The sequence below is a fragment of the Terrapene carolina genome, unplaced genomic scaffold (assembly GCF_002925995.2).
Source record: "Terrapene carolina triunguis isolate 2854851 unplaced genomic scaffold, T_m_triunguis-2.0 Scaffold85, whole genome shotgun sequence".
Classification (NCBI taxonomy): Eukaryota; Metazoa; Chordata; order Testudines; family Emydidae; genus Terrapene; species Terrapene triunguis.
The window spans coordinates 24,489,172-24,514,887 of record NW_020664436.1 but is presented as its reverse complement, the minus strand read 5'-3'; the positions used below and the strand labels follow the sequence as shown (position 1 = coordinate 24,514,887).

General features: G+C 44.9%; 2 protein-coding genes across 2 annotated transcripts in view; one reads left to right on the top strand and one right to left on the bottom strand.

Moving 5' to 3' along the window:
- The window catches only part of PGBD5 (piggyBac transposable element derived 5), a 118,533-nt gene extending 96,801 nt beyond the window's left edge, over nt 1-21,732 (top strand). Inside the window, exon 8 of the mRNA XM_024213816.2 lies at nt 21,505-21,732. Coding sequence (XP_024069584.1) covers nt 21,505-21,541 — 37 coding nt within the window. The 3' untranslated portion in view covers nt 21,542-21,732. The remainder of the gene's footprint in view (nt 1-21,504) is intronic.
- GALNT2 (polypeptide N-acetylgalactosaminyltransferase 2) overlaps nt 16,623-25,716 on the bottom strand; it is a 177,304-nt gene continuing 168,210 nt past the window's right edge. The window contains exons 15-16 of the mRNA XM_024213817.3: nt 19,918-20,037; nt 16,623-17,110 (exon numbers count right to left, since the gene is read on the bottom strand). Of these exons, the coding sequence (XP_024069585.1) occupies nt 16,955-17,110; nt 19,918-20,037 (276 nt within the window). The 3' untranslated portion in view covers nt 16,623-16,954. The remainder of the gene's footprint in view (nt 17,111-19,917; nt 20,038-25,716) is intronic.

Here is a 25,716-nt window from a genome sequence, read left to right as displayed (position 1 = left end):
TGCCAGTCCAGGCGGCTCTTACCGGCTGCGTGACCAGTCAGAGGGGGCTGGGAGTTGAAGAACAGCTGCAATCCTGAGCACCGGCAGCAGCAGGAGATGGGGGAACACTGTGCCTGCCCTCTCCGTGGCACCAGCCAGAGCAGCAGCTGCCCCACAGTGCCCAGCTCCGGCTTCCTGCCTTCAACCTTGCCAGGGGGTGGGGCCTCAGGGGCAGGGGGAGAGAAGGAGGTGGGGGTGTAGAGCTGCCCCCAGGACTGCCTGGCTCTGGGTAAGGCACTGCATTTTAGGGGGAGATAATGCCCCCCATGACTACCCAATTCCACCCCTTGTCTCAGGGCTTCTGCCCTGCAGAGAGCACCAGGGCTTGGGGCTCTGGGATTCTGCTCTGCGGCCCCCGGCTTCTGCCCTGTGGAGAGCACCGGTGCTTCGCAGCCCCCCTGAAAGGCTCATGGCCTCCCAGGGGGCTGCAGACCCTCGGTTGAGAACCGCTGGCCTAGAAAACATGACCTATGACAAAAACGGGGGGGGGGGGGGGGGAGGGTGTTTTTTGGTTCTGGGGGGGGGGGGGGGGGGGGGGGGGGGGGGGGGGAAGAGACATGATAACAGTCCTCATGTACGTAAAAGCTTGTTATAAAAAGAAGGGTGATAATTGCTCTCCTTTATCACTGAGGATGGGACAAATAGTAATGAACTTAAACTGCAATGAGAGACATTTAGGCTACAGATGAGGAAAAGCTTCCTCTCTGCGAGGGTAGTTAAGCACTGGAATAAATTGCCTAGGGAGGTCATGAAATCTCCATCACTGGAGGGTTTTTAAGAACAGGTTAGACAAATACCTGTCAAGGACAGCCTAGATAATACTTAAGTCGCCTAGTCCAGTCCCCTGCAGTGCGGCAGGACTATCCAGGTCCCTGCTTTTCTAGGATTCCATGCTTATACAGATTGGTCCCTTGCCAGCCCACTGAAAGAGATATGCCAAATGGCTAGTTTCCATTTTTTCCTACAAGCAGCTGTTTTTCCATCTTCATTTTACAGAATGAAAAATGTACCGTGCGAAGATTTGCATGTCAAGCAGCTAGTATGCTGCTATCTTTCAGATTATGCATACTATCATATTTGTTGGTTGTTCAGGGATAGAGAAATTCAAAAATCAAAATGGTTAACACTGTTTGGAAAAATACGCTAGTCAATGTCTGTTTGTGGGCAGAACAACCAACATGTGCAGTCACATATGGAAGCTCTACAGTTTGTGAAGGCTCATAGTGTCAGCAAGCACCACTAAAAATAAAATTGATTGATGCAGTCAAAACTTCAGCTAGATTAGGTCTCCCCCTTCCATGGCCACCATGAAGTGCTGGAGAGCAACAATTGTGGTATATGCTTGAGTATCATTTAGGGTGACCAGATGTCCCGATTTTATAGGGACAGTCCTGATTTTTGGGTCTTTTTCTTATATAGGCTCCTATTACCCCCCACCCCCGTCCCGATTTTTCACACTTGCTGTCTGGTCACCCTAGTATCATTGAGCTACTTGCCAGACATAAGACAATTTTGGCAAACAAATCAGTGACACCAAGGGAATGAAATACTTGAGCAAGACAATTAATGATGAATTTAAGTCTTTTAGCATCAGAAAGCATGAGGCACTTACTTAATAGCTACAAAGAAGCTAATTTTTTTTACTGTCATTGCAGACATCAGCACTGATTCTGAGTGCTCTGGGGCTCAAACACCCACAAAAAAGGGTGCTCAGCACCCGTAAGGCCAGATTACTCTTTTGTGGGCCCTGGCGCCCGGACCATGGCCCCACCCTTCTCTCTGCCCCAAAGCCCCATCCTCACTCAGCCTCTTCCTGACCCTACTGCTCTTCCCTGAGGCCCCGCCCCCACTCAGCCTCTTCCCCCAAGGTACCGCCCCTGCTCCACCCACAACTTGCATGGGGTGGGGGGGGAAAAAGGAGGCAGAGAGGAGCATCCACCGGCAAAAACAAAAAAATCAGCACCTGTGATTGCAGATGCAGTCACGGATATTAGCCATGTTGATCAAATAGGCATTTTGCTTTGCTTTGTTTTGTTAATATTGATCACATTGAAGGAAAGGTAGATATAAAGCATGTTGTAAGCTTTGTTGACAATAAGTGAGGCAGATGCCGCATCCTTGTGTGACCAGTTAGCAAGTATGGATTAGAACCCAAAAATCTATCTATCTGGACAGGGATACGATGAGGCCAGTGTTATGATCAGAGCTCATGGAGCACTGCAAGCAAAAATGAGAAAATATCTTTCAGGCAAGGGATGCAAAATGTGGGTACCATACATTCATTGCCCAGCACATCAAATTAACGTAGCTGAAGATAACCTTCAGATCCGGACTGGCCTTTTCTTCACAGCTTTTCAGGAAATATTTATATATTTTGCAGACTAATCATTGATAGGAAAAACTAATGATTAAATCTAACAATTATCCTGATCTTCAAACTGTACAGTCTCGCAAAGGGAAGAGGAACTTGATGATGTACTTCATGCCCATGAAGTTGACAGGATTGATGTAGTTGATGAAAGGAGACCTTTCTATCTAAAGGCACTCTGCAAGATTAGCTGGGCAGTTCGAACGAAAGCCAGTGAGGCAAGGCTAGTAAATATTCACAGTATAATTGGAATGCCTAGAACAGCGTTTCTCAAATGCGGCCACAGGGGCTTTTCTTGCAGCCACAGCCACCTGGGCTGTAATTGGGGGTGGGAGGGGTGTTGGCAAAGCAGTGACTCCTCCCCTGGGGCTGCCTGCAGGGGTTGGTTCCTACCCCCTTCCGGAGCCACAAACACCGTAGGAACAGGCAACCAGTGTGAGTTCCCCACCTTCCCAGGGGCCGTGGGGCTCCAGCTTCAGGCTTCCGCCCTGGGGTGGTGGGCAACAGGTTCTGGCCATGCAGCAGCGGGCTCTGTCCCCCAGCTGCAGGGTTTTGGGCGCTATCCCTGGACTCACCCCCTGCCATCACTTCGACCCCCGCTGCCTCCTCCAGATCCCCATTGCCCCTGCCCCCTTACCCACCTCCTCATCCAGGGATTAATTTGTCCCCCAGCTTGCTGAGGATGAGTAAATATCACTGTTCACAGCAGACTAACAAATATCACTTTTCACAGTAGCAGATTTACTAGCTAGCAAGTCTCAAAAAAAAAATAAAATCAAAACATGCAAAGCACCTTATTTTTGTTTCTATTCTGTTTAGGTCCAGTAAAGAATAGAGACAACTATACATTATTGTTATTGAGTCTGCAAAAAAACCCCTACATAAATAAATTACAATGATATGGACACATATATATGTGCATATTTACTTGTTTTTCCTAAAGTTAATTAAGTATTTTTGGAAAAATTCTCAGAGCGGCCATCAGCAAGAGTTGGTAGCCGCACTCTGAGGCCACCAAAAATTATGTTGGGAGAACCCCTGGCCTAGAAGATGAAACTGTTGCTGAATGCAGGAGTAGCGAGGACATACATTGAGCAAAAATCCATCCTGTCTTTGATGGCTTGGATGTTCTACCTCAGTCTGTTGGACCCCATGCGGCATCTTTGCTAACCACGCTCTGACCCTTACATCTGCCCCTGTAACAATCTACGGTCTGCAGCAAAACTGAGCAATCATTAGTATTAAATGCTGCAAATCAAGTCTAACAATCAAATCAGTAAAGTAAAATATAACCAGTTAGTTTAATCAGAAGATCATTCATAGCTTTAACCAGGAGTTGGCTCAATGCAATGCAGCACTGGAGAAGCGATTACAATGCTTCTGAAATATATATTTCAGTTGGCTGTCATACAAGTTGCTGAATATCTATATTCACAACGTTGGCTGAGGTTGATAAAGTAAACAGCAGCCGATGGCTTTAATAAGTCATCAATATTTATGAGGATTCTCTTTTAATTGGGATGACTGCAACCAATTTCAAGCTTTTGTGCACTAGACCAATTTTAAAAGTAGCATTTATGCTGCACAGTATGCTTCTGCCTTCGCTGATCTGATGGGTGACAGACAAGCAGAGGCACTCTGTCCAAATACTCGAATGGTCCAATGGGATCTAATTAGGAGAGCGGAGAAGCTGCCACTCCTATTGTTAGACCCCGGCCAGTGCTAAATGTTTCTGTTGTTGCTTCCTGAAATGACCCCCCCACCCCCCGATCAGCAGCTGGGCTCTCTCAGTACAAAGGCCTTGGCTGCAGAATTGGCTCCTCTGGCAGCTCCTGAGAGTGAGGCTGGGGAACACGAGTGCACAGTGCAAAGGATGTTTAGGCCGACAGACTTGAGCCTTTGAATTTAGGGCTCAGTTGTGCAGGGACGGCTCTATGATTTTTGCCACCCCAAGCACGGCAGTCAGGCAGCCTTCGGCCTGCGGGCGGTCCGCTGGCAACGCGGATTCGGTGGGGTTTCTGTGGGTGATCTGCCGGTCCCGTGCCTTCGGCGTACCCGCCGCCGAAGTCACGGGACCGGCGGACCTCCCGCAGGCATGCCGCCGAAGGCTGCCTGACTGCCGCCCTCACAGCGACTGGCACGCCACCCCCCGTCCCCATGGCTTGCCGCCCCAGGCACACGCTTGCTGCGCTGGTGCCTGGAGCCGCCCCTGCAGTTGTGGCACTTAGAGCCAGATTTGCTCTGGGGGAAGGGGAAGGAAGTGCACCTGAGCAATACTGCCTGGAACCAGTATGTCTACTCATAGGTGCTGACTTCTGCTCCCGCTGGTGGGTGCTCAACCCCACTCTGCCCCCAGCCCCACCCCAACTCCGCCCCCTCCCTGCCCCTATTCCGACTCCTTCCCCAAATCCCCACTTCAGCCCCACCTCCTCCCCTGAGCGCGCCACGTTCCCGCTCCTCCCCCTACCTCCCAGAGCGGCCAAACAGCTGTCTGGCAGTGGCCGGCGGGAAGCGCTGGGAGGTAGGCGGAGGAGCGGGGACGTGGCACGCTCAGGGGAGGAGGCGGAGGAGGAGATGGGGGGGAAGGGAGCTTGGCTGCTGATGGGTGCAGAGCACCCACTAATTTTTCCCCAGGGGTGCTCCAGCCCCAGAGCACCCACGGAGTCGGCGCCTATGTGTCTACTGACTCCAAGATCACAAATCCCCATTGAAGGGAGCTTGTCCACTCAGCAGCCATTACCTTATCTTTTGAAAAGGGGTAGCTTACCCTCCCTCCAGCACAGCTGTCTAGCGCCAATCTGTGAACATGAGGGAGGGGCCCAAGGCCCTACTCCACCCAAGCAAGGGCCTATGAGCAACACCAAACAACAGACTCAGGTCCAGCCATCCTCTCTCCTTTGTTTTTGATGTCTGCACACACCTGCCTGCTGAGCCTTCTGTCCCACGTAGGAAAGTGAACCTCATGGGGTTAACTAGGTTATGCCAAGTACTATAGGTGAGAGACATACTCCACTCCTCCTTTACTGCCGCTTTAGCCAGTATGCGTTCTCCCTCTCTCAGCTCGTTATGTGGTTGAATAAAGCAGCCTGTTCCCAGCCTGCAGTACTGCAGGTGAAGTGTTTCTTGTTCACAGAGTGGTCCCCTGACAAATATGGGGAGTAAGAAAAAGGTAAGAATGGCAATTTATGGGAAAATTGAGGCATTTAATCAGAAAATGAGGATTAACAGCAATACACTGAAAGATTAGGCCACCATTCCCTTGTAAGTTAGATGACAGATAAGGACAAACAGAAAGCAATTTTCACCAGCGCCTATGGCAGTAAAACTTACTCCCTCTTAAGGAGTTTGTTCTAGCCTCAGAAACCAGGCAATAAAAGTGATGAAAACCTGCAAAAGATCTTAACCAAGCAAGGTAACAGGGTTCACTACTCACCACTTGCACGCCTTCTAGCAGCCCATCTGGGAATTAGCTCGCCACAGTTAGATGCCCCTTCTACAGTCACCTGTTGTCTCAATCGCACCGTCCAGGACTCTGGGTGGTCTTCGTCTTTGTGACTCAGCCCAGGTCACTTTAGTTCTCCCGTTCCGGGGGTCTGTCAAGGTCTCTCTGGACAAGATGCTGTTCCAGGCAGGCCTGTGTTTTATGGCCAAGGCTGTGCCACTTCCCAGGGCTAGTAGGGGAAACCCAGCTCTGCCCTCTACTCCAGGTTCGAGACCAGGGACTTATGGTCTACTTACACCCAGCCCTGGCTGCTACTTCCCAGGGATTTCTGCAGCTTCCTCTTCCAAACCTCTGCGTTTACCACCCATCTGAGCTTCCTCCACGCCCAGTGGCTATTTCTCCCTTTGGCTTCTTGGCAGGCCTTGATAATCTCTAACAAACCCCCCTCCTGTAAGGGAGTCACTGCAGCCCCTTTCTGTTCCTAGCCTGACAGAAGCCCTACCTGTGCCAGCCCAGGTGAGCTTCATCCTTAATTAAGCATTATTGAGCCCTGACTCCCCTCCAGGTGCAGCCTATGCAGTTAATTGGCCCATTTTAGCCTCCCTTAACCCCTTCAGTTCAGCAGTGGGTGAACACCCCATCACAACCACTGCACACCAAAGCCAGACATTGCTGTGAAACATTTCACATTTCATACTAGAATGAGGGGAAAAGGTGAAAGCGTAGCTGTGTATGTGGCAGAGTCAACAAGATGAACAGAATGTTGCTCATTGGGAAATGTCCTAGGGTCTACGTGGCGGGATAGATTTGTTTGAATTCTCTCATTAGTAACGCCACAAAGACAATTGCTGGCAGTGGGAACTTAACCTGGCCCAAAGCTGTAGAATTAGCCAAAACAACGGCAGCAGCAGTGAAAAACTTGTAAGATTTGTACTTGGAATGCAGGGATAATCAAACTGACTCAATAAACAAAATGTATCACGGATTGGAAGGGACTCAGGCTCCTGAGGGGGTTTCCACAGTGGAGGAGCTCATTTTGCATCAGTTTGTAAATTTAAAATGGCCCAGTGTCATTAATGCCTAGAGATTGGACACTTAGCCAGCAAATGCAAAGGCAACTATCAAAAGGCATCAAGTCCCTGAGGGCAGACCCCAAAAGACCAGAGGCAAAGGAAGAAAGCAGGCGGCTTTTTATCTTGTGGGGGAGGAAGACAGAGGAGGAGGTGCACACTATGGACTGTCTAAAAGGGAAGAAAGTGGGACCTTATGAAGTAATGGTAGAGTTAAACAGTCAGTTGATATGGAAGTCAAGTATCAGGGGGTAGCCGTGTTAGTCTATATCTACAAAAACAACAAGGAGTCTGGTGGCACCTTAAAGACTAACAGATTTATTTGGGCATAAGCTTTCGTGGGTAAAAACCTCACTTCTTCAGATGTGTAGGGGGAACTGCAGAGGTAGCATTGTGCCACCCAGATTTTATGCTGCATCTGAAGAAGTGAGGTTTTTACCCACGAAAGCTTATGCCCAAATAAATCTGTTAGTCTTTAAGGTGCCACCAGACTCCTTGTTGTTTTAGTACATATGGAAGTAGATTTAGGGGGTTCAGCTACTGCAGTCAATGAATATACATATTAGCAGTGCCAAGCAGGACTGAGCCCACTAATGAATGCAGGAGTGACCCTGCAAACCTACACCGGGGAACTCATCCACGTGGTCAGTTCTGTGCTTGTTGCTGTAAAATATAAAAGCCAAAAGAAAAAGTTCCCAGTTCCAGTGATCTGGGAACCAAGGCCAAATCTGTTAGGCAGAGATTGGGGGAAGTCAGTCTGTGGCTGCCAATGAAAGGTATGATCCTGTGAGAGAGAGAAGAGACCCTGGTTATTTAAAACAGAGGTTTTCAACCTTTTTCTTTCTGAGCCACCCCCCGCTATAAAACTCCACAGCCCACCTGTGCTACAATAACTGGTTTTCTGCATATAAAAGCCAGAGCCACTGTTGGGGGATAGCAAATAGGGCAATTGCCCAGAGCCCCACGCCACAGGGGCCCTCGCAAAGCTACATTGCTCAGGCTTCAGCCCAGGTGGTGAGGGTTAGGGTCCCAGACTTCAGCCCCATGCAGTGGGGCTTTGGCTTTCTGCCCTGGGCCCCAGCGAGTCTAATGATGGTCCTGCTTGGTGGCCCCCCCCTGAAACCTGCTCATGGCCCCCAGGCCCCTGATTGAGAACCACTGATTTAAAAGACTACATCCAGGATGCAAATTAAAGGGGTGAGTGTAGTCAAGTGGTCATCAAGGGGTTAATTGGTTACTCAGAGTATTATGGGTTGGATCCATGCTCCACTCCTCCCTTACTTCCTGTTTGATTACTCTGTGTTCCCCCCCCCCCCCCCTTGCACTCTTTTTATGTAGCTAAAGAAAGCAGCAGGTTCTCAGCCTGCAGTACTGTAAGTAAAGTGTTTTTCTTGTGCACTGAGCAATCTCTTTACAAAAGTCAGCTTTGCTGCTGCCGCTCCTGAGAAACACCCTTTTGCAGACTGTGGCTGTGAGCTCCTTTCAGAGCAGTGCAGGAGCGTGATGCAACTATCTATCCAGAAATCAGTGAAGCTGACAAGCCCCAAAGGCCTGTCAAATTCAGAATGGGAACAAACTGGAAAACAGAGAGGGGGAAATAAATATTTGGCAAATCTGTCTCTCTCCTGATAAGCTTAGGGGGTTGTGACGTTGTGCAGTCTATATGGTTTTATAAAATCATGATAATAAGTGAATATAATGCAACTGGGATATGCTTCGTGCAAAAGGTCTCTTGTAAGGTATCATTACAAAGCTCATAATCTACTGAGTGTGATCATCCTATTTATAGAAATGTACCACTCTTGTATCTAAAACTAGAAATATAAAACATAACTCTAAGGGCCTATTGTAATTATATAAAGTGTGGGCCATTAATGATGGTTTGGAATCTTGATGACTCCCATTAACCAGGACCATTGTCTGCAGATGGCTGTGTTTACCTGTTAGTCTTCCTGTATGTGTGTGTGCTGGCAAGTGAGTAATGAAGTCTTGCAGTGACATGTGATCATGTCACCTGAACTGGAATCCATCTTTAACCTGGTGCTTTTCCAGTGAGGGGGGGTGGAAACCCAGAGGGACAAAGGGTTCCCGCCTTATGCAAAAGATATATAAAGGGGTGGAAGAGAACAAAGGGGGAGAGGAGCCATCATGAAGAATCCCCTAGCTATCACCTGAGCTGGAACAAGAGCTGTACCAGGGGAAAGAATTTGCCCAGGCCTGGAAGGTGTCCAGTCTGAGAAAAACTTACTGAAGCATCTCTGAGGGTGAGATTATCTGTATTCAGTTTGATTAGGCATAGATTTGCGCATTTTATTTTATTTTGCTTGGTGACTTACTTTGTTCTGTCTGTTACTACTTGGAACCACTTAAATCCTACTGTCTGTATTTAATAAAATCACTTTTTATTTAGTAATTTACTCAGAGTATGTATTAATACTTGGGGGAGCAAACAGCTGTGCATATCTCTCTATCAGTGTTATAGAGGGCGAACAATTTATGAGTTTACTCTGCATAAGCTTTATGCAGGGTAAAATGGATTTATCTGGGTTTAGACCCCATTGGGAGTTGGGCATCTGAGTGCTAAAGACAAGCACACTTCTGTGAGCTGTTTTCAGGTAAACTTGCAGCTTTGGGACAAGTGATTCAGACCCTGGGTCTGTGTTGAAGCAGACGGGAGTGTCTGGCTCAACAAGACAGGGTGCTGTAGTCCTGAGCTGGCAGGGAAAACAGGAGCAGGGGTAGTCTTGGTACATTGGGTGGCAGCTCCCAAGGGGGTTTCTGTGATCCAACCCATCACAGGGGTTACTTAAAGCCATATCAGGTGCAACATTTTCAGATGAAAATGTGATTTTTTTTCAATTGTTGAGTCCCTTTAACTACAGCGCCTGCAGCATTTTATTGTGTGAGAAAGCTTAACCCCATGTTACTTGGCTAATGAAAAGCAGTGGTGAATTGGATTTTTATTTCTTGCTGCTGCTGTCCTAGGAGCTTACATGTCATGATTCAAACAACTGGGCGTGGATTTGCGGCATTATCTTGTTAATAGGAATGCAGCCCCTGCAGCAACAGGGTAGAGTCATCACATGGATTTACTTCCAATAGGTGGGCACAAAGCCACCTTTCTGCATTCAAAACAAGGAAATGCCTCATATACAGAACGGGGGGTGTTTTCCAGGCCAAACAGGATGGATCTGCCCATGCTGCCTGGCCCCCAGTGTCAGGTTTAGATGGGATAGATTCTGTGCTCAGGGAGGGGCAGCGCAGAACACAGCCCGGCGGGGAGGGGAGGGTGGGCAGAGGTAGCATTGTGCCACATCTGTGCCACCCAGATTTTATGCTGCTGAAGGGATCAATGCGTCTTTTCCCCTTCCCGCCCCCAGCTCTAATTTACATCAGCCTCCTGAGGGCTGCCTAGGTGCTGCTACAGCATGAGAGCATTCCCAACCCCAAGTGTTCAGGAATCATGCATCAGCCCCCTGGAAAGATAGTTAGATTGGCTTAAAAAGCACTTTAATGGCCCCTGTACACCACCACCACAGTGGCATAAGTGGGCAGAGAGGAGAATGGGCCCCTCAGCCATATTTTCCACAGCAGCAGACACAAGGGGCTAAGTCAACTGCCCTAATGATGGCTTAACTCACCCCCAAACATCTCTTGTGTAGGGGGAACTGAGCTGCTGTAGCTCCTCCCCACTTCCTGCAGCCAGTGCACAGGGAGCTGGGAAGGGTACCATAGCAACCCCGGCTGCCAGAACAGCCCCTTGGAGTCACAAGTAGCCCTTAGGCTGCTCTAAGTTGCTCTGTGGAGACTGTTCTGGAGCAGACTGGCCCTGGGTCAGTGGAGCACTGCAGACCACAGTTACCTTTGCATGTGCCTGAGCTGACCGGAGTGCTACGTGGGGGTAACTTGAGAGATGGCCAACTCAGCAGCAACACTGCGTTGCAGCTGCAGAAGAAATGCAGACTTGCCCACAGAAGTGTGGCTTGGCTGACTGGGGTTGTTGTTAAACTAGGGGAGGACTCCTCATTTGACAAGGTTTAATCCAATCATGGGGCAACTGTGGGTATTCAGTACATCAAGTCCTATTTTCTCAGTTCAGTGCCCATAGGAAGCAGTGTGTGTGTGCGCGCGCGGTGGTGGGGGCTTACACTTCCTCAGGTCTAATGTAGGGTAAGAGCTGTTATTCTCAGCCTGTACTAATGTGCGAAAATCAAATTCTGCTTTCACCAAAATGATAAAAGTAGTATTTTTCAATTCACCTCATACAAGTACTGAAGTGTAATCTCTTTATTGTGAAAGTGCAACTTATAAATGTAGATTTTTTTGTTACATTTTATTTTTGAGTGCAGTTATGTAAAACTTTAGAGCCTACAAGTCCACTCAGTCCTACTTCTTGTTCAGCCAATCGCTAAGAGAAACAAGTTTGTTTACATTTACGGGAGGTAATGGTGCCTGCTTCTGCTATGTCACCTGAAAGTGAGAACAGGTGTTCATATGACACTTTTGTAGCTGGCATTGCAAGATATTTACCTGCCAAATGCGCTAAAGATTCATATTCCTCTTCATGCTTCGGCCATCGTTCCCGAGGACATGCTTCCATGCTGATGGCGCTCGTTAAAAAATAATGCCTTAATTAAATTTGTGAACTCCTTGGGTAGAATTGTATGTCTCCTGCTGTTTTACCCTCAATCTACATATATTTCATGTTATAGCAGTCTTGGATGATGACCCAGCACATGTTCATTTTAAGAACACTTTCACTGCAAATTTGACAAACTGCAAAGATACCAATATGAAATTTCTAAAGATAGCTACAGCACTTGACCCAAGATTTAAGAATCTGAAGTGCCTTCCAAAATCTGAGGGACACGAGGTGTGGAGCATGCTTTCAGAAGTCTTAAAAGAGCAACACTCCAATGCGGAAACTACAGAACCCTAACCACCAAAAAAGAAAAACAACCTTCTGCAGGTGGCGTCTGATTCAGATGATGAAAATAAACATGCTTTGGATCGTTATCTAGCAGAATCTGTCATCAGCATGGATGCATGTCCTCTGGAATGGTGGTTGAAGCATCAGGGGACATAATCTTTAGCGCATCTGTCACATAAATATTTTGCGGCGCCGGCTACAACAGTGCCATGCAAACGCCTGTTCTCACTTTCAGGTGACATTATAAACAAGAAGCAGGCAGCATTATCTTCTGCAAATGTAAACACACCTGTTTGTTTGAGCAATTGGCTGAGCAAGAAATAGGACTGATTGGACTTGTAGGCTATAAAGTTTGACGTTGTAGAAAATGTAGAAAACATCCAAAAATATTTAAATAAATGGTATTCTATTGTTTAATCACACAATTTTTTTAATCGTGTGATTAATCACGATTTTTTAAAATTGCTTGACAGCCCTACATTCAATAAAAAGATAGAAAAGCAGTTAATGGAAATCTATTATTCAGACATTTGAATTCAGCACTGAAAATGAATTAAGAGTCTCAAATGCGTATTTTGGAATACAGAATTGTTAGAGAATTAATCAAATCTAAATGAATATTTAATTTGTAATAGTTATATTTATTGGTAGTCAAGATTTTCAGAAATCAGCATAGAGATGGAACATCAGAGATTTCTCATAGATGGAAGGAAGAACTACATAGATAATTCGAGGGAAGACGGAGTTTGCTGTATAGGCGGGATAAATTTGTATCAAATACTACACAGGTTACTTAATTACATTTTCACACCACGCAGTACGGGATACAATTCCACTTGGCAGTGTATATTAAATGTGATATACCGGTATATAAAAGTGGACATGGCCACTCTTTGCATACAGTTTGAAAATGTAGAAAAATTGCAACTTTTTGGCTCATGTAATCCCTATGTTTTAATATAACTTCTAAATGAAAAAAAAAAATCTCTTTTGTTTACTGTCATTTGACAGGGTTATTTGTTTTCACCCAAATATGAATATAGCTCAGTAATGTCTTCTATAAAGGTCTGTTTTTACCCACTGATATTACAGGATTCCAGTACACAGAGGGATAATGATTTATATCTCAGAGGTAGGGGTGGTTAAGATGGTGGCAGTGCTTAAATTCTGGTGTAGCCCCACAATCACCTAGCAGGGCTGGATAGGTTAAGGTGTCCATCTCCTCAGGGACCACATGGTTGTGTTTATATTTTCCCTCCAGAAAACTAAGGGCCCATGAAGGACAATGGGAGTTTTGCTATTGATGTGAGTGTGGACTGGCCCTGGGAACTCTGATTAGCAGTGCTGACTGGTCAATGAACAGCAAGGGTGTTCTCCAATTCACTCTGGACTTTGTCCAGAAAGTTCTCAGTGTGATGCCTTGGGGGGTTAGGGTTTTCCGAGGGGCCCAGCATTGGCATGATTCCCGAGCTGAGCTAGACCAACACTAAGCACTGTTGAAAGTCTCACCCTAAGTGAATGCCCCTGCAAGAGCTCTATCCCCACCACTGTTATTCCCTCCCATTTGCCTCATTAGAGAACCTCATTTTCCCCACCTATCTAAATCTCTGCTGCTAGTGTTGCCAGATGCTGTTCCTCCCTGCTGGAAGAATCAGGGAAACCAGGTATGTTGGAGGAATGAAGCAGGACCCTGATCCTCCTGAAACTCCCAGCAGTAAAAGACTTTCTTGCCCACAACAGCACTCCTTAGAGGCCACAGAGAGCCAGGAAACTGGTCCTGAAGAGGAAAATACACCCTCGATAAGAGTTTCCTACAGGTTAACATTTAAAGTCACTTACACAACTTTTCTCCTGTGAAGACACCTGTAAAAAAATAAATAAATAAATAAATACATTTTTTTTTATATAAAGACACTCATGAAACAGTCAAATGGATCAAAACATTTGGAAACAGCTGCCAGATTCTGGGTGCATGAAACCAAATAATTATAGCATCAACCACAATCTTATCTATAAAGTAATTTTCTTTATTTAAGTTAAAGTTTTCAAGGATGGTTTCCATCTATAAAATGAACAAAGTACAAGCTCTGTACAGCAGATCCAACTGAAAAGACAATTTCCAAACTATATTTTGAAAATTTGCAAAACAAGCTCACATGTACCATCATTTTTGCTTTGAAGACTATAAGAAAAGATCTTTCAGAGAAGACTCCATCACAATTTGATTCAGGGGTTCTTAGGAATTTTACCTTTCTTAAAAAGGGGCTCATAATAATCCTGATACTTTAAAAATAATTAAATCACAGTAAATAACTTTGGCACACAGTCATGTAAACATATCTAACAAAAGGATACAACCTCTTTTCTGTTCTGCGCCCACGACACATACAGTGATGCTGTCTATTGTCCAGCTCCAGACGCATCTGCATAGCTTCCATAGGGGTTTAAAGATATAGTTCTATTTCACAATATGTAGGATGACATTTAAAGACTTGGTTTGCAATCAAGATGGGCGGAGGGGCGGAATTTATAACAATTAAGACTTTTTACTAGTGATCCTGCTTAGAGGTAGAAATCAGGTCAACCTTATCCAGACTCACTCCTGATTTCAGTTAGCAGTAGCATGTCCATTTGCTAAGCTCCAAGTCACAGAGGGAAATGCAGCATAGTATGAATTTAGTGCACCTTTTAAATTCTCCTCTCTCAGAACAATTAGACCATAATGAATTTGCTGCTGAGATCAGTCTTCAAGAATTCAACGTTTATTCTCAAGAGTAGCAGCAATCCCCACCATGACTGAATCATGTCCCTCTGCAAACTCAGCTAGTTTAGGCCCAATATACACGTAAAAGTTAGGCTGACCTAGCTCCATTGCTCGGGGGTGTGAAAAACCGACACCACAGAGACCGAGTTAAGCTGACATAAGCCCCAGTATAGACACTGCTAGGTCAATGGATCAATTTTTCTGTGGACCTAGCTAACTCCCTCTAAAGCAGATTTGCTACAGTGACAGAAAAACCCCTTACATTGCTATAGCAAGTGTCTGGCTTTTGTTGTGCCTGTAGCATAGACATAACCTCAAAGGGTGTGGATGGTCAGAAATTGAAGGCTGAAAACACGTTGTTTATCCACTGCATGCCACCTTGAAACAGGCAAATGCCCAGGGTTTTTACTAGAGGAGATAAAAGGATTGAAGGGTGGCGGAAGAAGAGAGAGATCCCTCCTCTTCATGTATTTGAAGGAGAGTTGGACAGAAGGGAGAAGCGCTGATTCAATCTCTTCCCTAAGTGTTGCTGGTACACCCAAAAGGACACCTGTGTAGATCCACAAATGCATGTTATGCAACTCCAACTCATACATCAGACACATTTATGGGCCTCTTATTTCAATGTCTGTCCCGCAAAGTAAAAACCATTTTGCATGGAGAGATTCCACTTACTGTACTAAATGCAGCCAGAAAGGAAAGTGCAGCTCATGACATACTCTACTCCCAGAGACTCAGAAAAAGGAAAAGAACACTGCCATAGTACGGTTTAGTAACAATATTTCTAAATCTCTCTTTATAATCAGCCCCAGGCTGTTTGAGATCCATTATCTTACCAAACTAGATTTTACATTGCTCATCTCCAAGTTACCAATGCAGTGTTGTTTATTATTGCCAGCACCAATTCTTTGTTGTTTTTTTAATTTTAAAAACAAATGCTTCAGTGAGCTTTTAACAAATCATATAGTCTAGGCAAACGTAAGCAAGTAGATCAATGTTGGGGTCAAGTTAACTTTGACAGCATTGCTTTAATACAAAAATGATGTCAATTGGGCTGAAGCTGTAAATTGTATTTGTTCTAAGGTTAAAAACACCACTTGGCATCTGCTGGTACCCAGAGCAGAGCCTGGATCAGCTTCAAAAACTCTGTTTGGAGGAATAAAAATAAAAGTAGGATCCCCTATAGCAGGTTTATAAATTAAACAAGTGGAACTCTGCTGATCCTTGCAGATTAAAACGTATGAGGATCTTGTGCTATCTGTATACAGTGATGCTACTATTCTGTCTTATCCTGACTCATTAAGAGAAAGAAATTAAGCTGATCAGGGTCCTGCTAAAAAAACAAACTGTGCTGAACCCCGATGGCTGCACCTGTGGAAGAGCTGCACTGCTTATATATTTTTTTTTAATAAAGGAAAAAAGTATTTTAAAGACCAAGTACTAGAGAAATGTTCAACATAAATATCAAGTACAAGTTTACAGATACCCAGGGCACATGTACTGAATTCCCAGTCAGAAGAGACAATCCAAGCAATGATGTGTGCAGATCCATCAGTTTGTTCTGCTGTTTCCTCTTCCTCCTCTTGAGTTCCATAATCTCCACAGACCGTGAAGTGCTAAGAAGTAGGTCCAGTTTGCAAAGCAAAAGCATCCAGTGTTAGCATGGACATGACACACCTTCACACAGTTTTGTTCTCTCAACAGTCCAATCCACTTTCCGGTTTAAGTATGTTAATCACTTGGTTGATAATTACAAGATGAGGAAAATTGATAAACAGTTGGGAACTGATAAAATATATATATTATATATATGTATAATATATATATTTAGAGTCCATCATAGAAAAGTTCATATTCAAATATACCAATTACACATGGAAAAAACCCTTCAAAATGACACTTCAGCTTCTGGAAACCACAAATGATGATTTCTATGTAAATGGAGATTTCAATTTCTCCTAGCAGTTTATTTTCCCCAGTCTCCCTCCCCCCACCCTATTCCCCTCCCTCCTTCTGCGTGTTAAGATCCATTTTCTACTGTACATCAATTGTTTCTAGGGATGTTAATCATCTGCTGTGCAAGTACTAAACTGAAGTCAGACAGGAACTGAGAAGTCTTTACACCAGAAGGGAACTTTGCTGCACTACGTTCAGTGAGATAATTGCAGTGTTCCACGTCCCCTTGGTTCCCTTGTGTTCAGCTTTGTTCTCTCCTACTTTCAGACGAAGATGGAATACTGAGGTATATAAGTTCCGTGGAAAGTTTAAGAAATATATCAGTAATGCAATCAAAATTTTGCCCAATGTCTAGGAAACAAGATGGCATTGTGTGTAAGCCCTTCTACTGCTGTAGATTAAGTGTGAATTTCCACTGTTGCGACAGAGAAGGATTGCAGACCTCAACGGTAAGACCGCCATTTTTGGCATTTCGGCTGTCTAGACACAGATTACTGCCAACATGCCTCAGTTTAGAGTTGCTCTCAATTTGCTCCCATTTCTGGAAAAAAAAAAAAATAAAGTAATGAGCTATCCAAGTGTGGATAAAAATGTGTTTCATGTTCTGCCTTCCTAGCTCTCCGTCCTCAAATCCCTCCCCGGCCTCTGTTTGTGGTAATTCTGAATACCGAGACAATAGTTTAGATACTGTCCTTTAAGACTTGTCCAAACTATCACAAGCTATGCTAAAGCAACCATTAATCCAGCTAATACTTTGCACTAGAAATGGAGGTTACATGGAGTCATTTTGTCCAGCTCTCTCCTCAAATACATACAATCCCAATGCAGTGCCAGGTTAGAGGCCTGCAAAGCCTGCAGCTGTGGTCCCCCCGACCTGCGGGACATAGAAATATCAGCACTAACTTCAGCGCTCCCCCCCCCCCCAATATTTTAAAATTGTAAATCACAAGAACTGATCCCCAAGGCGGTCTTTCAGAGGTTGTGGAAACCATGGCCATAGATCCCTCAAATTTTTGGAACCCACCTAATTAATTTGTGGCTGTTAAAAGCAGCATTGTCCAGGGCAATGCTGAGGACTGTTGTCTGATTGACCAAGTATGGGACTAAGAACAAGGGACTCCTGTGTTCTATTTCCGGCTGACAGTTTTCCACTGTGACCCTTGTCAAGAACTCTCTTCCTTGGTTTCCCTATCTGTTAAAATAGGGATGATACTTGTCCTGCCTTTAAGTGTGGCGTTTGTGACAATAATGTTGGTAAATACTGTAACTAGAATGCCCACAAACCCTCTGACAGATGGGGACCTAGCAGCTCGCAGCCTATTCAAAGAACTGACCTTTGCCAAATTTTCTTAAATATTGGCAACTATGCAGAGACTCTGGCATAAGCAGAAGTGGTCTCCTCTCCTGGATGAGAAGACTGAGGGGGTTGGGCTGACAGAGGGAAGGGAGATACCTGAAGTTCTGACCCAAACATATTTTGTAAAACGAATCCATTAAGTTTGGTTGTACCCCCAGTTAACATTCTCACTAAATCAGGGGTGGGCAAACTTTTTGGCCCGAGGGCCATATTGGGGTTGCGCAACTGTATGGAGGGCCGGGTAGGGAAGGCTGTGCTTCCCCAAACAGCCTGGCCCCCACCCCCTCCCACTTTCTGCCCCGACTGCCCCCCTCAGAACCCCTGACCCATCCAACCCCCCCTGCTCCTTGTCCCCTGACCGCCCCCTCCCGGGACCCCCGCCCACTATCCAACCCCCCTGCTCCCTGTCCCCTGACTGTCCCGCCCCCTATCCACACCCCTGCCCCAACAGCCCCCACAGACTCCCACCCCCTATCCAACTGCTCTCTGCTCCCTGTCCCCTGACTGCCCTCCTGACCCCATCCACATCCCTGCCCCCTAACAGGTCCCCTGGGACTCCCACTCCCAACCCTCCCCGTTCCGCATCCCCTGACCGCCCACAGAACTTCCACCCCATCCAACCGCCCCCTCCTCCCTGACTGCCCTTCAGGACCCCCTGCTCCCTTACCCAACCCCCTCCCCGCTCCCCATCCCCTTACCAGCAGCAGGAGCTCTCAGCCGCGACACCCGGCCACAGCCAGCTGTGCTCCCCACGCTGCCCAGCGCGCGGCCCACGTGGCTATGGGACCGGGGACTAGGCTCCCTGGCTGGGATCTCAGGGGCTGGGCAGGACGGTCCCGCAGGCCGGATGTGGCCCACGGGCCGCAGTTTGCTCATGTCTGCACTAAATAGTATCTCACAGAAAGCAAACTCCCAGTCATGAAGTATTTGCAGAATAGTTGCTCCCTAAGCACAAAAGCACAGAGGCTCGGAGGAAAGAAAAAACCATGGTTTTGCAGAGCAGACTTCTCTATGACTATATGAAAGGGATTTGCTGCTGAGATGACTCTGCAAATGTGATTTTACTTGTGCATGGCAACTGTGCATGGCAACTTGTAGCTTTCCACCCATATTCCGTAATGCACTTTAAGAAATTACATACTCATATACCTTAGTAAAAAGACTTCAATAGACAATAGAGCCAAACACAGCCCTCAGTTATACCTATGCAACCTCAAAGCTTCTTAGGGGTTTCAAGGGTATAAATGAGGGCTCAACTTGCCCTAAATTTGGCCTCCCAGGTTACAATCTTCAGAAGGGAGGAGTTACACACTATTTTCTCCATCTAGAGGCCATGGTCTCTGGAATGCGGTCTGCCATTACATATCCCTGCATGTATCTTTATCTTTCCTCAGTTAAGGCCTCAAGACTGTTTCCTTTTTATGATCGTGTTGTTCCAGTGTTTTAGGTTTACTCAGTTTGCCAGCATTTAGATGCTTATGGGCACAGTGCCTTGATTATTAAAAAAATATATATGTTTGTTTTAACACCACCAAGAGACCTTCTGAGAGGGGTCACTTTTAGCAGGCTACCAAGAGATTTTGACAGCCCTTTTCTAAATAACTACCCTCTATATAATTTAGTGGAAAAAATGTAGCATCCATATACCAGTTCCACTAATACTGTCTTTTCCAATGGAGTCCTTTCTGAGTTTCACATCCATCTCAAATCAAGTTATCATCAATGCCTCTCTGCGGCCACACAAATGGGTGAAGCGCTCAACACACAAGCATGGCCTCACTTCATTTCTACTGCAGCTCCCACCTGTCCTGATGGCAGAGAGAGTCATCTGCATCCTGATACATACATACATGGGGCAGGGAGCAAACTATTGGTTTGTACAGGCCAAGAACCTCAGCAGGTTAAGTATGCATGTGTGCGCGCACACATGGAGATTTTTGATTTTCCAGTAGAACTGCTTGCACAGTGAGTTACATACATTATGTACTCACCTGTCTACTGTCATTTTCTCTGCAGCCCTGGAGTTTTATTAGTGAACTAGGTGCTCGGTCCACAACAGTAAGGCACAAATCCATATGTTTCACTGACTTGTCCTTAGTTAAGGCCCATTCCTGGAACACAAGGAAATAAAATGATATATATATATATATATATATATTTGTGAACATAGAAACGTGCAAAAACATATGCACACATGCTCAGTTGGCCTATGTTAGGCTCCTGTAAAAAGGCTCAGAAGAGACTTTCTGTAACCAAGAGCCCCACTTCGGATTTAAAGCATCAAGTGTTTGAACAGTGCTTTTTCCACACACAGTTTTAAAAGAAGTGTAAACTAATATTCCAAACGGACAACTTTTTGTTATGACTGGTCAGATTCAGAGCCCATTTTAGCTGGAACCATATTGAAACATGGTCCTCTAGAACCCCAATGTAGCTGAGGACTAATTTACTGTGAAATTGCATCTTGCACCTCCGTCTCCCTAGGCTTCAAAGCATGACCCTCATCTCAAAGAGTCATCTATGCAGCTATTTTTAGAATGCTAGTGTGGGCCCCGCCAAAGCAAATCTGCCCACCTGGGCTCAAAACACTGAATAGACATACCCTCCGTGCCTCAGCATAACTCTGAAACATTGTTGCCTTGTGCTCCCTCTGCTGGCTTTGATGCTAGGTTTGGTCTCTATGCTCTTGTGACACATGGCCAAAAAGAGTTAAGCAGCTCGCAGGCTAATTTACCCAGATTCAACCTTTGGAGACAGGTTAGAAAAGTATGTAAATGGTAATTAGGGCCATTCCATGTTAGATGGGCTAGAACTTTGAAATGCAAACCTGTATTGTTAGAGAATGACATTAGAGGTAATACTAATTGTATGTGTTTACTTATATCTCGTTAGATGTTAGCCCTGTAAACAGACAGTTCCTGTCTATTACTATAGCTATTGATTCAGCGACCAAAAGGGAATATTAACATTTAGATGAATCTTGGGTGAAATAATGTCACTGTCTATATCAGTGGTTTTCAAACTTTTTTTCTGGCGACCCAGTTGAAGAAAACTGTTGATGCCCGCGACCCAACGGAGCTGTGGATGAGGGGTTTGGGGTGTGGAAGAGGCTCAGGGCTGGGGTAAAAGGTTGGGGTGTGGGGGTGAGAGCTGCAGGGTGGGGCTGGGAATGAGGGGTTCAGGGTGTGGGAGGGAGCTCTGGGCTGGGGGTTGGGGCATGGACTTCGGGTGTGGGCTTACCTCCGGCAGCTCCTGGTCAGTGATGCAGCTGGGGTGCAGAGGCAGGCTTCCCGTCTGTCCGGACCTGCTGCTGGCCGCTTCCAGGGCGCAGTGCAGTGCCGGAACAGGTAGGGACTAGCCTGCCTTAGCTGAGCAGCACCGCCGACAGGACTTTTAACGGCCCAGGCGGCGGTGCAGTTCTGAGTCGCAATCCATGATTTGAAAACCACTGGTCTATATGTCTCTTTAAAGTTTGAGATAAACGGCTTAATGGATAAATTACCTTATGTTAATCCAGGTAGTTAATTTCCAGTGATGTTTAGGAAATAGGTTACTTCAAAAGCCTATTGTTCACCCAGGACTGTATCGTCAAGAGGCTGCCCGAAAACTGTATAAAAACTCTTGGGACCTGATCCTGTCATCTCAGATCTGCTTGATGCTTTATGCGGGGAAGCTTGAGTCGTAAGACAGATCTCCAGTCCCACCTGGATCACCCTGGATATCAACATTGGACTATAGACTATGGACTAATTCTGAAAGAACTCTTTGCCACTACAAAGCTCACCATCTCTACTATGAAACTGAACTCAGAACTGTACTCATGTCGGTATGTATACTGATCTTTTAACCAATACTTATTCTCTCTTTTCTTTAATAAAGTTTAGTTTAGTTAATAAGAATTGGCTGTAAGTGTGTATTTGGGTAAGATCTGAAATATTCACTAAGTTGGGAGGTAATGTGTCCGACCCTTTGGGATTGGTAGAACTTTCTTATATGATGAATAAGATTTTCAGTGATCCTCATCATATTTGACTTGGATGTCTGGGAGGAAGCCCAAGGGTGGGTTGCTATAAGGGAACTGTGTTGTTGGCTTCTGGGTAACCAGTGAGGTATTATAGAAGCTATTCTGTGCTGATTTGGTAAATCTAAATATTGGAATATCCACCAGCTTTGAGGATTGTCTGCCCCATTCTTTGCAGTTTGCCCTAACTGAGTAACCTCAGTGTAGCCCCTCTGGGACCCTTGTCACAGCTCCTGATCACTCCCCAGTCTCTGGTTTCCTTCTTCCTCCCAGGCTAATTCCCTCTACCATTGAAAGCCACCTCTTCACCTTCAATTCGCTTCTTAATCAGGCTTTTTAAGAATAAAGTCTGCTCTTGGTGCCTGAGGAGGATTCTGAGCTGTGTAATATGAGACCTAGTTGCACAGGACTGAATTTATTAGCCATAACATTAACAACTATTTTGCAAGCAACACATATGACCGGAAGAGATTAGCTAATTAGATCATCAAATTTTTCATTTGATTTATCTTCTGATTTAACTGCACTTTTGGCATGCATTCTCTCTTGCAACTCCACTGGATTAAGAATGACTCAGTCAATTTCCTCATGAGAATACGCACAAAGAATAATCAGAATTTATCCAATCTCCTACCATTACAAACTATTATCATCATACAGATTTAGTAAACAGCTGCTAGCAATTCATCAGCTAAAGACATTGAAATTACACATCATAGGTGTACAGGAAATCATATGACTGCACAAGAACATTGTTAACTTCCCACGATCCCTTTGTGAACCACAAACCTACCTAAAATTCAGACTCTAAACTGAAAGTTTAGAACAAACTAAATACTCAAAGTATTTTTAAAATGTGTAGTTTCAGGTAACAGAAATGTGACTTTTTGCTGGATATTTCACTCCAATCCTTATGTGATTAACTGCCATTGTTTAAGAGCAAAGTAAAAATAATGGTTATTTGTTAGGACTTTGATTTAATATGTAATGGAACCAGTATTTTAAAACTCTCATGTGAATTTCTGAACATTAAAATGCACACACCCTCTGGGAGATCCACATCTGATGCTTAATAGAAATAAGCAGTACCAGCTAGCTGGTAACGCTTGTTACTTCTGTGAACCACGTAGGCTCTCTAAAAATGTATTTTTTTTTAAATTTTCACTAATTTTCTGACTCTAGTTATGTTTCAGGAGGGCTCCAATGAACTCTAACTGAGGCTACATCTACACAGTGCCTCAGCATGTACTATGTAGATGTGAACTGCAGAGCCCACCAAAGTGCTGCAATCTAACTTCCCCGAGTGCATGCTGCTGGCAAATTCAAAAGTACCTAAGCCTACGTTACCATAGTCCACTTTCTAACAGGACTATGCTAACGAAAGCTAGGTACTTTTTAATTCACACATGCAGTGTCCACAGAGGTAGAAGCTCCAGAGGAACTATGGTGGCATAACATCACAACTGGAGAGAAACAAGGATATTCCTCGTCAATAGTTGCGTCTTAAGGCTCAGAATGTATTCCCTTTGGAAAGCTAAAGGGAAACAATTTTGTAGGCTTGCACTGCCTGACAGCCTTGGCATTCTAGATTAGTGGTTTCAAACAGCGGGTCGTGACCCAGTATTGGGTCACAGAATGTAAGGCACTGGGTCGCGGCGACTCTGGTCAGCACTGCCGACCAAAGTCCCAACGGCGGTGCTGCCCGGCCCCTTCCTGCACCCCAAACCCCTCATCCCCAGCCCTACCCCAGAGCCTGCACCCCCCCCAAACCCAGAGCCCCCTCCTGCACCCCAAACCCCTCATCCCCAGCTCAGTTGGGTTGCAGGCATCAATTTTCTTCAACTGGGTCACCAGAAAAAAAGTTTGAAAACCACTGTTCTAGATGCTTTACAGTTAAGTACTCAAATCAGCCCAATGGGGGACTCAGTAAAATCTTTCCCCATTGTCTGCATATAAAACTTTCCTTTGCATAGCTGTTACTTAAATAATACAAGCCTGATTAAAACTGAAAAGCCTTCTATCATTCCTTGAAGATTACCAGACACTGACAGACAGAGAGGGGGCAAGTTAGAAAGGAGAAGGCAAAACAAGTGGTAGAGTATTCTTCCAGGCTCCAACCCCACATTGCCAGAATGAGGCAATTCTCACAGTAGATTACGCAGATATTCAAAATACAATCCTGCAGCTCTTCTGAGCTCCACTGGGCTTGGCTTCCCTTGGTTGAGCTCAGATGCCCCAGTGGGCTTCCTTGAGTGTGGCTCATTCTTGATAGGCAGAAATATACAGAGGGATTTCTCTCAAACTCTACTCACTAGTGGTTCCAAACTGAGCTGTCACTCTGAGTAGATTCTGCTGCAATGTATAAAGCAGTTCACACCTTGGTTCATATTTTTGAGGTTTTCTTCACAACCATAAGAGCTAAAGAAGATTCTTTCTCAGACCAAAACAGAAAAAAAAACCTTTGTCCAATTGTGAACTTACAGAAGCTGTACAGCTTCATTGGAAGTTTCAAGTTTCACATGCGGACATTAGCTTCTATCATATTTTCTAGGGCTATCGATTAATCACAGTTAACTCACGCGATTAACTCAAAAAAATTAATCACGATTAAAAAAATTAATTGCGATTAATTGCCATTTTAATCGCACTGTTAAACAATAGAATACCAATTGAAATTTATTAAATATTTTGGATGTTTTTCTACATTTTCAAATATATTAATTTCAATTACAACAGAATACAAAGTGTACAGTACTCACTTTATATTATATTACAAATATTTGCACCATACAAATGATAAACAAAATTAGTATTTCAATTCACCTCATACAAGTATCGTAGCGTAACCTCTTTATCGTGAAAATGCAACTTATAAAATGTAGATTTTTTTTGTTACATAACTGCACTCAGAAACAAAACGTAAAACTTTAGAACCTACAAGTCCACTCAGTCCTATTTCTTGTTCAGCCAATAGCTAAGAGAAACAAGTTTGTTTACATTTACGGGAGATAATGCTGCCCTCTTCTTATTTACAGTGTCACCTGAAAGTGAGAACAGACTTCGTATGGTACTGTTGTAGCCGGCATTGCAAGGTATTTATATGCCAGATATGCTAAACATTCGTATGGCCCCTTCATGCTTCGGCCACCATTCCAGAGGACATGCTTCCACACTGATGACGCTCGTTAAAAAAATAATGTGTTAATTAAATTTGTGACTGAACTCCTTGGGGGAGAATTGTATGTCTCCTGCTCTGTGTTTTACCCACATTCTGCTATATATTTCATGTTATAGCTGTTTCGGATGATGACCCAGCATATTGTTCATTTTAAGAACACTTTCATTGAAGATTTGAAAAAAAGGTACCAATGTGAGATTTCTAAAGATAGCTACAGCACTTGACCCAAGATTTAAGAATCTGAAGTGCCTTCCAAAATCTGATGGGGACGGGGTGTGGAGCATGCTTTCAGAAGTCTTTAACAAGCAACACTCCGATGCGGAAACTATAGAATCTGAACCGCCAAAAAAGAAAATCAACCTTCTGCTGGTGGCATCTGACTCAGCTGATGAAAATGATCATGCATTGGTCTGCACTGCTTTGGATCGTTATTGAGCAGAACCCATCATCAGCATGGATGCATGTCCTCTGGAATGGTGGTTGAAGCATGAAGGGACATATGAATCTTTAATACATCTGGCATGTAAATATCTTGCAATGCTGGCTACAACATTGCCATGCGAAAGCCTGTTCTCACTTTCAGGTGACACT